This window comes from Triturus cristatus, chromosome 3_2 (assembly GCF_964204655.1).
Source record: "Triturus cristatus chromosome 3_2, aTriCri1.1, whole genome shotgun sequence".
In the NCBI taxonomy this organism is placed as follows: domain Eukaryota; kingdom Metazoa; phylum Chordata; class Amphibia; order Caudata; family Salamandridae; genus Triturus; species Triturus cristatus.
Window position 1 is genome coordinate 809723829 of NC_140584.1, and position 16224 is coordinate 809740052.

The following is a 16224-nucleotide window of genomic DNA, read 5'->3' on the forward strand; positions in this document are numbered from 1 at the left end:
TCTGCCCTAGCAGGCCTGAGGAGCACGACAGCAACACCGGGGAGTGATCAGATATATCCCTGGGGAGGTGTTTGACCTCCTGTAGTTTCTCAATGCATGCCGGGGAAGTAAGGAGGTAGTCGATACGTGAAAGACTGTTGTGCGCGCTGGAGTGATGTGTGTATTGACGCTCCGTGGGGTGGTGTATGCGCCAGGTGTCCTGCAATCCCATCGCGGCTATGAAGTCCCGCAAGGGTGAGGAAGCTGCGCTCCGCTCCCTCTGGGGATGTCTGTCCCACTCATCGTCTACTGTGGTATTGAAGTCGCCTCCCAGTATCAGTTCTCCAGGGAGTAGGCCTAGCAGAAAACTCCCCAGAGCCGGGAAAGCAAGCGAGTGCAATGCCGGAGGGGTGTATACTGTGACAAAATTAAAGCTGCGCCCCTCCCACTGCCCGGCCATCGCTGCAAAGCGTCCCTGGTCATCTGCCCACTTCCCTTTCACCACCAGGGGGGAACTTTTCCGGATGAGGATCCCAGCGCCCCTGGAGCCAGCGGTAAACTCTGAATGCGCTATCATTGTAAAACCCCATCTATCGAGTGCCTTAACGGCCGTTCCCACTAAATGGGTCTCCTGTAGGAGAACCACTGACGGAGTATGCCTCTTAAGGTATTGTAGTAATAAGCCCCGTTTAATTTTATTGCCCAGGCCATTCACATTCCACGACAGCACCGTCAATGGGCCACCCGGGGGTCTGGCAATCAGCCCGTTGCAGAACCGTAGTTGTCATCAGAATGGTTGCTAATCATGTGTGAGTCGACCCGTGTCAGGATCAAATCCTGTACTGTATCTACCCTGTTTGTTATAGTCTTAGTCGATGAACGTGTCTTGCGTATGTAAGTTCCCATGACCCACTGAAGGTGACTGACGAACCAAAAAACTAAAAAAGAAAACATAAAAGTCCAACAACTCTGGAACGAAAACCCTCGCCCCCCTCCCTGCTTCCCTGCCAGACGGATCCCGAACTACCCGCCACCCCAACATAGCAGAGTGCTTTGATCCCATCAACAGTACTTGCGTGTAGAGGGAAGGAAATCCGAGAGCCGGCACCGCTCCCCCAGCCTCCACACTGTCTCGTAACCATTCAAACTATGCACCATCCGATTCCCTTTGTTACTCGTACTGGAAGCATCTCTCGTAAGCAAGGAGCCCCATAATGAACAGTCCCCGTGCCACTCATTTTGTCCCCTATTGCGGTGGGTGCATCTCCTCCTCCTCATGTCGCCGGTCGCATGGCAGGCGCCAACAGTTCAGTCATCCGAGTCTGGACCCGTGGGGCCCGGCTCCGTCCCCTCCTGCCGACACGGCTGGGAATTCCCGTTCAATTCTGTGTCTTGTCGCTGCCGCCTCTTCGATCTGTCGGTACCACCCACAGGCCGCCAGCCCTCGAGCCAGTCGTGGGCCTCCTCTGGCGTTTCAAAGAACCATGTCTTGCCCTGTGCCACCACTCTCAATTTAGCCGGAAACAGCATCGAGTATGAAAGTTCCTTGCGGCGAAGTTCTTTTTTAACCTCTATAAAACTTCTGCGCCGCTTGGCCACCGCCGCTGTATAGTCCGGGAAAAAGGAGATCAGGGAATTTTGAATGCGCAAGGGCGGCTCCACCCGCGCTGCCTGCAGTATAGCGTCGCGGTCCCTAAAATTAAAGATACGGGCCACAATTGGCCTAGGGGGCGCTCCGGGCTGGGGCCTGCCTCCCGGCACTCTGTGCGCCCGCTCCACCGAGAAGAGGGTGGACAGTCCGCGGGGCTGAAGCTTGGATTGTATGAGTTCTTCAACATAGAGGTCCATGGCGGGGCCCCCTTCGTTCTCGGGAACCCCGGTAATTCGGACGTTGTTCCGTCGGGAGTGCCCCTCCTGATCGTCCAATTTTGACGCCATGAGCATGTTATCCGCCTCCAAACGACCGACCCTCTGAAGCAGTGAGGCAGTGTCCACAGTGAGGGATTTTGTCACCTTTTACACTTCTTTCACCCTGTCGGTCATTTTTGAAAAATCCGCTCGCAGGAGGGAAACATCTGTGGAGATCGACCCCGCCGTGGTCTGCACGTTAGTAAGGGCCGCCATGATATCCTCCAAGGTCACCTTGGGTGCTGCTCCGGAGTCCAAGGCCTCCCCCGACAGCTCTTCGCGTTCCGGCGGGCCCCTCGAGTCTTTGGCGAACGCGTATTTGTCGAGTTTTGCCTGCGCGGTCGTCCGTTGGCCCTTACCCCCCATCGCCTCCCAGTCCGACCAGTCCAGACAGGTAATCTCCGCCGCCTGCCGCCTGACCTGACGCCAAGCGCGGCCTGTCGGTTTTCCCTGTCGGACAGGCAACAGCCGGGCGAAGGGGTCCGACGACACCGCCGTCTCTCACCCGCAGCGACAGGCAGGGTCTAGTGGTCTCCCAGCACAACTGCGAGCGGGGCCGCGGGCGGTGCAGCGTATAGATGGCCTGCCTGCCCACTCGTTCCACGGGGCCCACGCAGGCCGACGGTCGTCGGTTCTGGGCCTCCTGAGCCTCCTCCAATCCAGCGAGGCTGCCAGTAAGACCCCTCCGGGCCCAACAGCGCCGACAGCCCTCGAGGGCTCCCCCAGAGCCGATCCACAAGGGGCGTCTAGATCGGGCAACCGGCGCGGCACAGTCCCGAGGGGCCACAGCGTTATCGAGGCTGCAGGTGCGCCCCCCATCCATAGCCAGCCGCGCGGGAGCCTCTCCTGCCGTGCACACTCGGGGAACTCACTGTGTGGCCCGGTCCCAGCACGCGTCTGCCCACGAGTTCAGCTAGCGCCGGAATCGACGCAGGACTCCTCCGCCGCACCCCAGCCTTCCTCACCGATCAGGTGCGAGCAGCCGATGCCCCGACGTTGGGCCGCGCACCCGCTTTCTCCTCTCCGCTCCCGCTGTCACTCACAGGGATCCAGGGGGCTCGCGTCGCACCCCCGCCGCAGGGCTGTACCGCCAACGGCCAGGTCAGATTACAAATTGAGGTCCCGGCTGCAGGCTCGCACCTAGGCCGCCGCCTTTCCCTCGGCGCCAGCAGCGTTTCCGGGCAGAGGGCGGCCTCGGGGTCGGATCATTCGGTGCCTCTCACCCTCCGGTATGGCTACACGTCAGGGGGCCGGATAATTGCACGGATGGTAGCTCGGATCATCGGGGGAGCTTACACCGCTCCCGGAGCTCCGCTAGTTTGCGGCCATCGCCGGTGCCGCCAGGCCACGCGTCAATTCGGAATTTTGACTGAGATTTAATGTACCCGTGTCCATTTGACAACATTTAGAGCGAGATATTTAAGAGGTAGGCGCAGAGATTGAGAGTTTAATCATGTTCAATTATGCTTGATTCTAGAACAAGTAGTAATTTAGAGTTAGCTGCGACTCTTATAGCCGTGATACAATCTTAAAATTCAATTGGCTTTTTTAGATGTTTTTTTATATACAAGTGGCTGCCTCGTGTGAGTGTGGAAACCTTAAACTGGATCTTTTGTATTAATTATTTGTATGTTGATGGTAAAATTTGTAGATTTCTAAATAGATATGTTGACTCCTTATTTTAACATTGTTTTTTTAATTCTTAAACTATTTCTTGCATATAGTATACACCCTTGAGCGGGTTCCTGACGAAGGCTTAGCCGAAACGCGTTGAGAAAGAACAATGTTTGGATATGTACAAATTGTTTTTTAAATTTGCTCAGTATTCATCATTATGATTTAGTCTAGAGAATGAATAACTAAGAGCTATACAATTGTATGTATCAAAGTACTCTATTTGATGTCATTGGCATTTGTATATAACTGTATTATGAACCTTGAGGAATATGTTACATGTGTATACTATTATTATGCCTATTTATTGACTGTCATTATTAGATATGTTCATAGACATATTGACTTATTTAAAAATAAGAAAAAATTATTTGTATATTACACAAAAATAAATTAAAGAACCTCGCATTTAGCTCTCTCTAGTTCTCTTTTTTATAAATGTATGTATTTACAGTGTATAGTCATCAGTACCTTTGTTGAATTTGGAGTTGATAATTGATCTACATGTAATGCACACTGTGCCCGGTGTTTTCCTTTTTTTCCAAAAAGTGTATTCCCTGCCTGGGCTTTGTATCAGTTTAGCAGGGACCCCGTTACTTTACCAAACAAATGAACAGACTATGGACATACAAAGTGAAGGTTGTTAGCAAGGCCTGGTGTGGCGCCAACATACAATAAGGATTGGATAGTGGCCTTGCCCTTTGTCCAAACTCTGTGCCATACTTTCTGTATGAAGCCAAACTTCTCCGTGCATGTCCACAAGGCGTCGCCTGTGGCCAAGCCCGGTGCCCACTCCACCATGACCACCTAACACTCTACTTGCTCAGCCTTCAGCCCTCCACAGAAAAGATTGACCAAAGGGTCTATTGTTCAATAATGTTCAGCAGTCAGCTCTCAGCAAGTGACCTATCCCCATGCACCCATAAATTGGATAAATACAAGTTATAGACAATGATCCATCAAAAGTGCTTTACTTTTTAAATATCCAATTTATTTTGCATTTTTTGAAAGCTTTCCGACAAATTTATAAGACTCCAACTATCGATTTAGGTTGTTGAAGTACTCCTCGTTCACAAAGTCTGTAGCCTAAAGCTCACTATCAGAACCATTGTTTGATCTCATTAATATCAAAAATGTTGTTATTTAAATATATGTTATCTCATCAGTGATGAGGCGCAAGCTCTAGTTGGTTCTCTAAACTGTAGTATTTCAGTGGTTTTTGCTTTAAAGTTAGTTCATGACTCATTTCAAATCTAAATATAATATCACTTTAACCGATGCTAGAGTTCAAAGAGAAGAAGATCAATTTAGCCTTAAAAACACTTTTGAAACAGTTAGACACCCATGTCCTCTTTGTTTTCATATAGAGATAATAGGAACCCTTCTTCAGATGGGTATCCAGTAATACCAAGTATGCTGCCTAAAAAAAAAATAACTCACTGCCTAATAATGAATCATAACCTTCCTTAGTGGACTATTCAAATAAGAATATGAATCAATACATGGATCTAAAACATACTGAATAATGGAGAACTTCTATTTCCAGATGCATGAGAATATGTTACACGGTGTAACTTTTAAGGCATAGTCAACTGAACAAGGAAGATTCTGCAGTTGCTTGTGTGAGGGGAAAAGGAGGATGCAAAAAGAGTACAGGACAGCGGGGAAGCATATTCACCTTAAATTATGCTCCATTTTATGAAGGATATCTCCTTTGTTTTTTAAAATCAGCAATAACCTTGCTCTTTCAATACATTTTCTCACTTTAATAATTCTATAGTTTCCCTTATTTTGAATGATTTCTGTCTTCCGCAAGATCATTTCCATCCTCACCACCTTCTCTTCAGTTCTTCTCCAGAGGGACACATCTAAAAATTAATGAGGCTACAGTGAATATGTACTAAGCAACTTGACACAGCATAGTTTTCCTCTTTCATCTTCATTTTGACTTCTTCCCTCTTATGCTATCCTCCTTCTGTTCACCTGCAGCATTTTCAAGCAGCTTTACCTCCATAGAAATTACCAAGGTACTCATAAGTAATGCTCTGGGGAAACCCAGAGTCAGGAACTTAGTCTTCACAATGTTCAGATAGAGCAGATTTGCATTCATCCACGCCTAGAAATTTCTGAGGATGAATGAAATTTGAAATATTTACTAAGGTATACTCCTCTGGATGCCTTCAGCTGATACACTTGGACTTGCAACTTTGTCTGTTAAGAGAACAGGTGAAAGGGAATGTGTGGCTGCTGCTCACCTCCCCAAGAGCAAGTGTGTGAACACAGATTTTTCTACATGCCACATGTCGCTGGACTGGATGAATGTTCTGGTTTTGTAGATAGAAAAGAAGAAAACAGCACCACCTCTGGACAATCAAAGCCCATCAAGGAGAAAAATGGACAACAATGTACCATGGTTAAGCATAACAAACACTGCTGAAAAATCTAGAATAAACATCACAGTCATCCATGATGTATAGGACATCTTCAACCGCATAAATTATCACCATCTCAGTTCTGCCATTGAATGGAAATTACACTGATAAATACATAATCAAATATTATCATCAATGAATTTTGAAGCTTCTCCAGTAATTGGAAGAGAACTAATAGTATGCGGAAATTATGGAGACTGGAAATGTTAATTTGTTTGTAATGGAGCGGTGCCAAATTGTAATCGAAAAATATGTTGCAATAGAGTTAAGCATATTTTTTTTTCTTAAGTGTTCCACCAGGAAAGAGATATCCATACTACACTTCACAGGGCTGAAATTATCAACATGCAGGGCAGGGTTTAGAGAAGCTAAAATGTTACAAAAGGCAGAAAAGATAGGCATATGAAAGGGAGTTGCACTTTTATGTTCATGTTCATCTTGAAACAGAGTCTGTGTCTTCTGTATATTTCTAAATATTAGTGAGTGGCAAATGGTTCACTATCAAACCTAAAAAATTCAAAACAGGAGAAAATCAACCTACTTTTCTTTCACAGTTATAGCATTCTTCTCGTTAACTACTCCAATGGGTCTGGAGAAGTCTCTAAAAACTGCTGGGTTATTAAGGTCCAACTCATCAGAAGTATAATCTCGCAACACCCAGGGAAACTGAAAAACACAAACAAAATTATACTAAATTACATTATACGGTCACATGTAGTTCTATGTTCCCTGCAGAGCTTCACATTTCCTCCATGTGTAATATATCTCACCTCCCATTCGTTTCTGTGAGAAACCAACTTCTCAGCCCAAACACTCACACATTTTGTATTTTTCATTGTATTTGTATTCCTCATTGTGGACATTTTAGTGAAGCACCAATATGAATCAAATTAAAAGTGAATACAATGGGTAATTTATGGAGAGTATAATTAGGCAAAATAATACTTAGTCAAAGTATACATGTAGTAGATCAGTTTTATTACTGTTCACTAGTTTATTTATCACTTCCCATCTGCAACCTGCTCACTGATAGAGAATTGAGGCTGATATAGTTCCAAATATGACAAAAGAAACAAATTACCACTGGATATTGTGCAAGGTCATTATATGTCCTCCCAGCTATTGTGTTCAACTGAATAAGATAGTCGAAGTTCGAAATCTCCCTGTTCACCCATTTCTATAAAAAAAAACAAAAAAAACAACATTAAACAACACATTCCACAACAATAGGATATTTTGGTCAACACAAAGCCTGGCAGGTATTTAAGTGATTCACAATTACAGAAAAAGGAAATAGCCTAGAAAATTGGACAGAGCTTAATTGGGAACCATCCTACTAGACTGAATTTCTCGAAGTGGAGGTCAAGCTGCTCAGTAGATAGATGCGAGTGAGAAAAGATACTAGTCTAAACAAAGGTGCAACAGGCTGATGCAGCAGCTATCAATCTGTGTTCTTGGGAAATGTATTTAATTTAATTTAATTGACAGTGTGGTGTAATGGTTAATTTCAGGCATCAGGGCACATTTGGAAGGGAATGAGGGAATCGGTGTTTCTCCTCAGGAGTCATGGTGTTGTGTTTTTGATTCTTTCATCAGCAATGTGTATGTAACTTTCTCTCTCGCTCTGTTATTTTAAGAGCTCTGCACAGCTTGTGCACATAGCAAAATTCGTTCTTGGTGAGGTTTTGACAAGTACTTGTAACACCAATGTCATGGGCCTCAATGCCCTATTATTTGGGACCATTCTTTGTATTTCAGTTATAAAAAGCAAAGTTAACAATAATACATTCTTTATATGTTATTGTGTGAAGGTAACCAGTCCATTATATTCAAAGGTTAATGTTAGAACTTTTTCAGCATTTGGAGCTTGCTGGCCCGTTTCACACAACAACTGGATAGATCGGAGGGACCATAAAAAGATCGACCCCCTTAATAACCTAATCACATTTCCGACTACAATTAAACTAAGTTTTTATTTAGAAAGCCCAAGTTCTATAAGCAGCCTAGGGAAAAATGTGTCAGCAAGCTTCGAATGCTGACAAAATGTAACATTACCTGTGAATTACATGAAGAGATTGACTTCACAAAACTACTCAATCTGATCCCTAGACAATAGCATGTGTGTTGCCAAGGACCCTCTTAGGATGCCCATAATCACTTCAGTGTCCCAATGCAAAAGACTACTTGATACTGGCCTAATACTTTTACGAAATTAATCTTCACTCCATGACTTACTTCATGGATTAAGCTCCATAAAATAAACCTTTTACAAATGTTTTCACCGAACATAAAATGCATTTATGTGAATAAGGCCTAAACCACAATTATGGATCTTCCAATGATGATGTAGCAGTACTTCTTTAGTACTGTAGGAAGCTGAATCTGTATATACTATACCAAAACGAGGTATATACTGTGCACAGAGTCCAGGGGAACCACAAAGGTAGGCAGAGGTAAGAGTAGATAGCACCTTACTCTCTATTTGTGGTAGTGTGGGCGAGCAGTAAAGCTTTATCAGAGGGTAGTGTTAAGCATTTGTTGTACACACTCAGGCATCAAATGATGTCACACACTCAAAGACTGAACTCAGACCAATTTGTTTGTATATAAAAATTATTAGGTTATTTTATTTCTAGAACCAAGCCAAGCCTACGGCAGGTAAGTGAAATAATACTTTGCAAATCTTATCCAATGTTTTACAGCTGAATGCAGGTTCAAATGCAGTTGGTTGAATTACAGGCAAGTCAATATTTCAACATTACTTTTCAGTACATTTACAGATTACTTTGTACGTTACTATTTAGATTACTTTTTCTACTCAGTGTGTTATGCCTAGATATCACCCTTGGACATACCCTAGAGAAAAGGTAAGTAAATCAGTTTTTGTACATTTGCAGTTTTTCAGTGTGTCATACAAACCAACTACACACTTAAAAGAATTTTCCAGGAAAACAGTCAATGCAATCCTATGGGAGGAAATGAAGTTATCGGTTTGCAGGTAAGTACAAGGTTGTGGGAGTTGGTATTTTGGGGTTAGAACCAGGGTTCCCCCAGGGTCGAGGATGCACTCTCAAAGCACCATCAGCGGCACTAGGGCGGCCGGGTGCAGGGTGCTGAGGCCCAATGTTATCTAGTGGGGGATAGGGGTTCTCCGGTTGGTAACTGCTCATGAGCAGGCCACAAGGTTGTGGGAGCAAAGCTCCTGGTGTCAAGCTCAGGGCAAAGGGGGATCCGAGCTAGCAGCCAAAGTACACCTGCAGTGGCGTAGGGACGGCTGGGTGCAGGGAGCTGTTTTGGCGTCGGGTGCCCTGTTGATTTCAATGGGGATTCTCCGGTTGCACAACAACTGCAGGCTCGGGGACGAAGATCTTCTGGAGGTGACCACCAGTTTGAGAGGTGAGGTGGGATGCTTGGGAATGCTGGGACACAGTCGGTTGGGCACCCCAGAGCAGCGGGACGTCGGGTGCAGGGGTTTCTTTAGGCGTCGGGTTTTCTTACCAACTCCGGTCATGGATAGGGGGATCCTCCAGAAAGGGGCTGCAGGTGTTGATTGGAGATTCGAGGCAGGTCAGGGATCACCAGATCTCAGGTCAGGATCGCCGGGGAGACCTCCTCGTGGTGTTGGGCCACTCGAACACAGGCCGTGGGCATCAGACGCAGAGTGGTGCAGACTCACGGTTTTGGCTGGGGGCAAAGTCTGTGAGTGAGCAAATCCGGTGTTCACGGGAGACAAAGTCTTGGGTTTGGAAGGCAGGGAAGGTCCTTCGGGTTCTTGAGGCTGCTGGCTGCAGGATACACCAGGATTGCGCTGGAGAAGGTTCAAGGTGCGGACAGGCCGGTAAGGCTGGGGCCAAGTCAGTGGGCGTCCTCCTCTTCTTAGTTTCAGTAAGGCTTTTTCGGTCCTTCTTCTTCTCTTCTTCTGGTCGGTTCTTGTCTGAGGAGGCAAGGTTCAGGGTTGCCACTAAATACTAGATTTAGGGGCGTTACAGGTAAGTAAAGAAGGTTGGCACCAATGGGTTCCTTCCATGGGGTGGATACACCCACTATTATGCCACCCTCCAGTGGGCGGGGGGCATATGCCTTTCTCTGGATGGCTGGGTCCCCCCCCCCCCCCCCATCTGCAAGATGGCGGGGACTGGGAGTTGTGCTTCACCTCGCCTCTGGCACCTGAGGGGTGGGGTTGGCACCTCCCTTCCTCGCTTGGTTTTCCTGCCGATTCTCCCGCACAAAGTGGGGGGCAGAACCGGTGGGAGCCAGTTGCTGGATGCAGCAAAGGGCTGGGGTAGCTCACAAAGGCGGCAAGACTTTGAAGCTTCCCCTTTGTGGACCCTGTCCATCCTGGGGAGAAAGCTTGGCACCTCTTCCCAGGATGTACATTGTTACAGACCCCCGAGAGCAGCAGGCTCTCGACCCAAGGGTCCAGAAACATTTCTGGTTGTGGCAGCTGGTGAGCAACCGCTCAGCCAGGACACTGGAGTTAGGTAGTTTTTCAGAAGTTTGATACAAAACTTCCCAATTTTCAGTAATGCCATTATGGTGCTGTGGAGTTTGTAATGACAAACTCCCAGTACCATATACTCTTAACGGCAGTACTGCACTTACAATGTCTATGAATTGGCTTAGATACTGTAGGGGGGCAGGACTCATACACCTGTACCCTCACCACTAGTATAGTGCAGACAGCTAGTGGGGTGGCTGACCTATGCCAGGGCAGTGATTTGATTTGATTTAAAAACGTATAAAGCGCACGAATGCCCAATGGCGTCTTGACGCTATAATCAACAAGTAAAGATCCTCACAATTTTGCTTAAATTACCTAAACTTGAGAGTGTTAATTCTTAAATAACCATTTCATTTTCAGCAGCCCTCTGAATGTCATTAATTAATTGCTGTTTTTTATTGACATAGGTAGAGTATTCCAGATTTTTGCTGTTCCCAGAAAGAAGCTCCTACACCCCACCATCGAGCTTGCTTATATCTGGGTATTGATAGAAGAAATGCTTATGATGACCTTAGGTTCCTAACTGGAATGTATTTTTTAAGGTGTGTTCTAAGATACAGTGATCCATTCCCATGTAATGCCTTAAATGCTAGGCATTGTGACTTAAAAATAATTCTTTTGGCCACTGGAAGCCAATGTAGTTCTTTCAATCGAAGAGAGACCGACTCAAATTTGGGAATGTCTAAAATCATTCTAGCCGCAGCGTTTTGCATCCTTTGGAGTCTAACTAAAAACTGTGTTTGAAGACCCACATATAGGGCATTGGCATAATCCAGTCGTGATAAGGCCAAGGCAACAACCACTGTTTTCAAGGCATCCAACGGAATAAAAGGACGGATCTTCCTAATCATTTTCAAAATGCCCCAAAAGGCAGAGGCCAGTTTCTTCATTTGACATTCGAATGTTAGTCTTTCATCAATAATGACCCCTAAGTTCCTCACCTTCGTGACTGGAACCGGACATTCATCTAGGTCGGCCGGCCACCATCTTGGGGACCAAAAGGGTGTCTTAGCTCTTAATAACAGCACCTCTGTTTTTCCCCCAATGAGTTTGAGGCAGTTTCTCTGCATCCAAGTGTTGATCTGTACCATGCAAGTATTAAAACGGTCTGCTGTCTCATCTATGTTTTGGACACCGAGACCACTACCAATGTATCATCGGCGTAGGAGACCACCGAAAAACCAGATTTCCTAATTATGGCCGCCAAAGGTGCCACATATATATTGAAAAGAGTGGGGCTGAGGGAAGAGCCCTGTGGCACTCCACATGACAATTTAAAGGATTTAGAGACTAGTCCATCCATTTCTACAACAAACGATCTATTCGTTAAATATGATGATAGCAGTGTGGTGGCAGTGGGTTGTAAGCATGGCAAACAGGGATGTCTGCCATGTCAACTGATCAATTTGTTCTGCACCAAAACACGCAGCCTGCAATGGCAGTGTGTGTGTGTGTGTGTATAAAGGTACAGGGCCTCTAAGGGTGGCACAATAAGGGCTGCAGCCCTTAGAGACCTTCCCAGGCCACATTGCCCTTGATACCTGTGGTAACATTTACAAGGGACTCATGTGGCCATAGAGTACCAACTGAGTTTTGTCTCAATGCAGTTTAGGGAAAGAACATAGGCCCTGGGTACCTCTTTTTGGCAGGAACCCAAGGCACACTCAGTCAAAGTACATCAGCAGTTTGACAAAAAGTGGGGGCGACCATGCAAAAAGAGGGCTCTTTCTTACAAGTACCGTCTCCCAAAGCTAGCAAGAACTAAGCATGTCGTTACCCACCTTAGGTTTCACAGCTTTTAGGTTTTCAAGGAACAAAAGACTTGTTACAGAGCCTTTCTACTGCAATTCATGCTTTATGAGTGCCAGTGTTTTATTTCTGTGGTAATCTGCTGCCCAACAGGAATAACAGAATGTGTGACTACTGATGCCAAATTAAATCTTCCACTATGGTAGCATTGTCACCCACAGCCCACAAACGCACGATGATTATGGGGTCCCATCTGTTCCGATCGTGTCTCATCACTGCCTGTTCCCTTGTATTTCCAATAGGAGGCATATGGGGACGTATGCTATGTTGGTTTCTTCTAAAAGTGGGTTCTCCAATAGCTATGTTTGAAGAAAATCCAATATGTTCCATGATTGTTCACACACTACAATTTAATGTAAAGCTGTAGGTTTTCATTGACATTTTACATTACCTATGACTTCCAGTGATTGAATCTGCAACTATATATATTGCAGCTTCCAGGCAGTCCAACTCTTAAATTTCTTTATGATAGCATAGGTTTTGTGAAATTTAGCTTCAGTCAGATGTTTTACGCTCTATCCTGTGGATCATATCCACAATTTCTAGCTTGCACACAGAACAAGCATTTGCAATGCAATAGGTCTCACATTTACTCGAGTTTAAGCTATTGGCATTGTAAATGACAATGTGTTTTATTTATGTTTCAAAACCAAAAAATAAATAAAAGGCATTGTCATTTACAATGCCAACAGCTCAAACTCACGTAAATGCGAGACCTGTTGCATTGCAAATGCTTGTTTATGTATTCGCTACTTACGACCTTCCGACACAATATTTCAAGTTCAAACCGTAACCTAAAAACCACCTCCTTCAGGAACTATATAAACCTCCTGACGAAAATGAGTAGGGGCGCTGCACGCCGGACAGACAGCCATCAGAAGAGTCAATGCTTCAAGCTGGCAGGTCCTGGGTGCCTGCGCGGATGGCACGTGCTGGGGGGAGTCTCTTTCTGCGGCCGTTTACTTTCAATGAGAGAGCTCGGGCACTTCTCGGTGTGAATGAGGTTCCGCTGCAAGACACTCAGCAAGTCCCTCCGTGTCCTCAGGTTCAAACGTCGTCACCGGAGCACCCTGTGTACCAAGGTGTCTTCGCACTAGATATACTGTCCCCTGTATAATGGCATATCAACATAAAGCTGATATTCATTCTAGTACATGACGGTTTAGAGCTGGCCTTTTCTAAACAACGCATTGTGGTAGGCTAGTGTTTGTATCTCAATAACAGTTCAGGCTCCTGATCAGGCTACGAAGCGCGTTGGCAGACCAGTAGCGCGCTGGAGTGCCCACTATAGTAGGAATCGCACCTGCTTGGCAGTGTGCTGCTTTCATTCGCAGGGGGCAACGCAGAAGAGAAATGCAGAAACTGTGGAAGATGTGAAACAGCGTTCTGGTAGACAGCCCGTGCCCATGATCCAAATGGGTTACATCAAACGTACACACCCCCTGCACTGACAGTTGTCCCTGTAGTGTCGTCGTTACTACAACTCCTTTGCAAATTCACTACAAGCAAGAGCACACAGATGGCCAATGCAGGAAAACCCAAGAGTGTCTGAACCGAACGTACACAAAGAAACTGCTCAGGGTATATTTCAGACAACATAAACTCGCATTCACAATAGAAGTTAAGAACCCCTAATGTCACCGAAGTGATTTAAAGAAAAGTAACTCCTGCAATAAACACAAGCGTTGGCATAGCTAATAGGTCTCGCCTTTGGGACCTTATAAGTGTTTAGCTATGCAATAGTTGCATAACTAAATACTTATAAGGTCCCAAAAGCGAGACCTATTGGCTATGCAAAGTGAAAGTAATCATTTCGCGGCCGCTTTGATGTTCTCAGTGGCCGCGAGGCTCACTGAGAACATCAAAGCGGCCGCGAAATGATCACGCAGGCTGCCAAATGGTGCGCGTGTCCGGCGCACATGCACTGTAGTTGGCGGCCTGAAAGCACTGGTTTGCACTTCCAAATCCCCCTTTTACAAAAGCTCTCGCGAGAGCAGCGCTAAAGCACTGGCTCAGGCGAGACCTAAAAAGGCAAATGCTGCTTTCAGAGAGAAGTCAATGCTTGTCTTCTTTGTATAAAAAAAATTCTATTGTATTCCATAGATTTCACTGCAAGACCGAAGGCTATCATTATGCGTTATATTTTATTATGCAACTGTAGCATTGAAAAATTCATAATCTCATAATCAACAAATTCCAAATAGAATGCACCACTGTCTATGTAATCCACATGTGCATTCCTTAGTTCCAGGGGTTATTTTAGAAATTAAACAGAAACTTCTGCAAACCTTTGTTGTTCAATATTCAAATTCCTAGCCTCCCCAGTGATCCCAAGCTGCATCCTGGTTAAGGCTGAAGTCTGTCTTAAGTCTCTTGACAAAAATTTACAAATATGAGCCTCCAACAAATTAATGTACATCAGCGTATGTAGGCCTCAACCTCTGAACTAAGCATCTCGCACAATGCAGTATCTAGGCAAAGATTTGGAAATACTTGTGAATAAGAGCATGCTCCTATCCAGACGGATGGATCTTATTGTGGGAAACACCAGTCTCTGTGGTGTATGTAATGTAAAGGAAGATGGATTTGTGGAACGCCACTTGTCACTCGGGAGGATATCCAGGTGGTGGTGTGGCCCAGTAGCTCCCTTCTAAGAATCCCAGAATCCGGATATACTTCTCCCTCACTTTCTTTCACCCTCTTCTGAAGTTCTTAAAACGCTTAACAGTGGGACCATGCCACCCCAGCGATTAAACAAATTGCTCTTGCTCTCAGATGAACATGCCGTTCAGATCCTTCAGAGGAGACAACACTCTCTACAGCTACGTAATTCGACCCCTCATTACACAGTGGAATGCAGCCTCCGATCATGCAGCATCAATCTGATCGAGATCCCCAAAACAGAAGAAATAAAGAATAAGCATTTATCTTACCCTTCATGGACTGCAACGCTGTTTTAGCAATTTGTTGGTGCATTAAACATTAAATTAACAAATATATCTGTAACTATTTATTGGTATTATATGGTGTGAACCTAGCTGTTGAGCAATGGGGTTCTGCACATAATTACATCTTTGAATTATACAATTAAATTACATTACATACATTTCAGACAAACGTAGATTGAATGATTTGCCCAACATAAATTGATTTTCAATCAATTGCCAAAGACTACAACTAGTCGCTATGAATAAGTAAATAAAGAAGGAAAATAGGTTAGCACTGAGAACTAGGTTCATTGACTTTGATAAAGACATGATGGAGCAATGTATTGCGAGAGATACCTGTAACGGAAGCATAGAAAAATACAGATGACAAGTTCTTTTTTTTTTTATAACTCTTTTTATTTACAAAAATAAACTTGGTCATTTTACATTTGCATGTATAGATTTTAGAGTGTTGCATCCATAGACTATAATACAAAAACTTCACTTCAAGGATAGTAGTACTCAAGCTGGTATCAGTACAGTAGCATTACGGTGTTAATGGTTCGTCAAGGGAAGGGAGCATGGGAGGTTCACACAAATTTCCACGGTATTCATTCCATTTTAACCAAACCGCCTCCCATGCACCAGTCCATGTCCTCCTTCCATTCGCTAATCATTGGAGGTGCTCCCGCTCCCCATAGGCGTGCTAAATTTCGTTTTGCAATTGCCTATCCAAGTGTTGCCCACATTCTACCTTTTACAGACAGGTCCGTGGGCTCCCAGTTGTTCAAGAGGCACCTTTTAACGTCAGGTCGTAATTTTATCCCCCTGACCGCACTCATACAATTGTGTACCCGCCTCCAGTATGTTTGTATTTGAGGGCATTCCCATACTATGTGAAGAAATGTCCCCACACCGTCTTCTACACAGCCCGTCCTCACTCCTCCCCATCAGCACTAGTCGTGTACCTGTGATGTATACACAGTGTAATATT

At 45.1% G+C, this 16224-nt stretch overlaps 1 protein-coding gene across 2 annotated transcripts in view; it reads right to left on the bottom strand.

Annotated features, from left to right (window-relative positions):
- NBEAL1 (neurobeachin like 1) overlaps positions 1–16224 on the bottom strand; it is a 978461-nt gene that overhangs the window by 220360 nt on the left and 741877 nt on the right. For both annotated transcript variants that reach the window (XM_085648956.1, XM_085648955.1), the window contains 2 exons: positions 7075–7170; positions 6535–6659 (listed from right to left, as the gene is read on the bottom strand). In XM_085648956.1, the coding sequence (XP_085505082.1) occupies positions 6535–6659; positions 7075–7170 (221 nt within the window). The remainder of the gene's footprint in view (positions 1–6534; positions 6660–7074; positions 7171–16224) is intronic.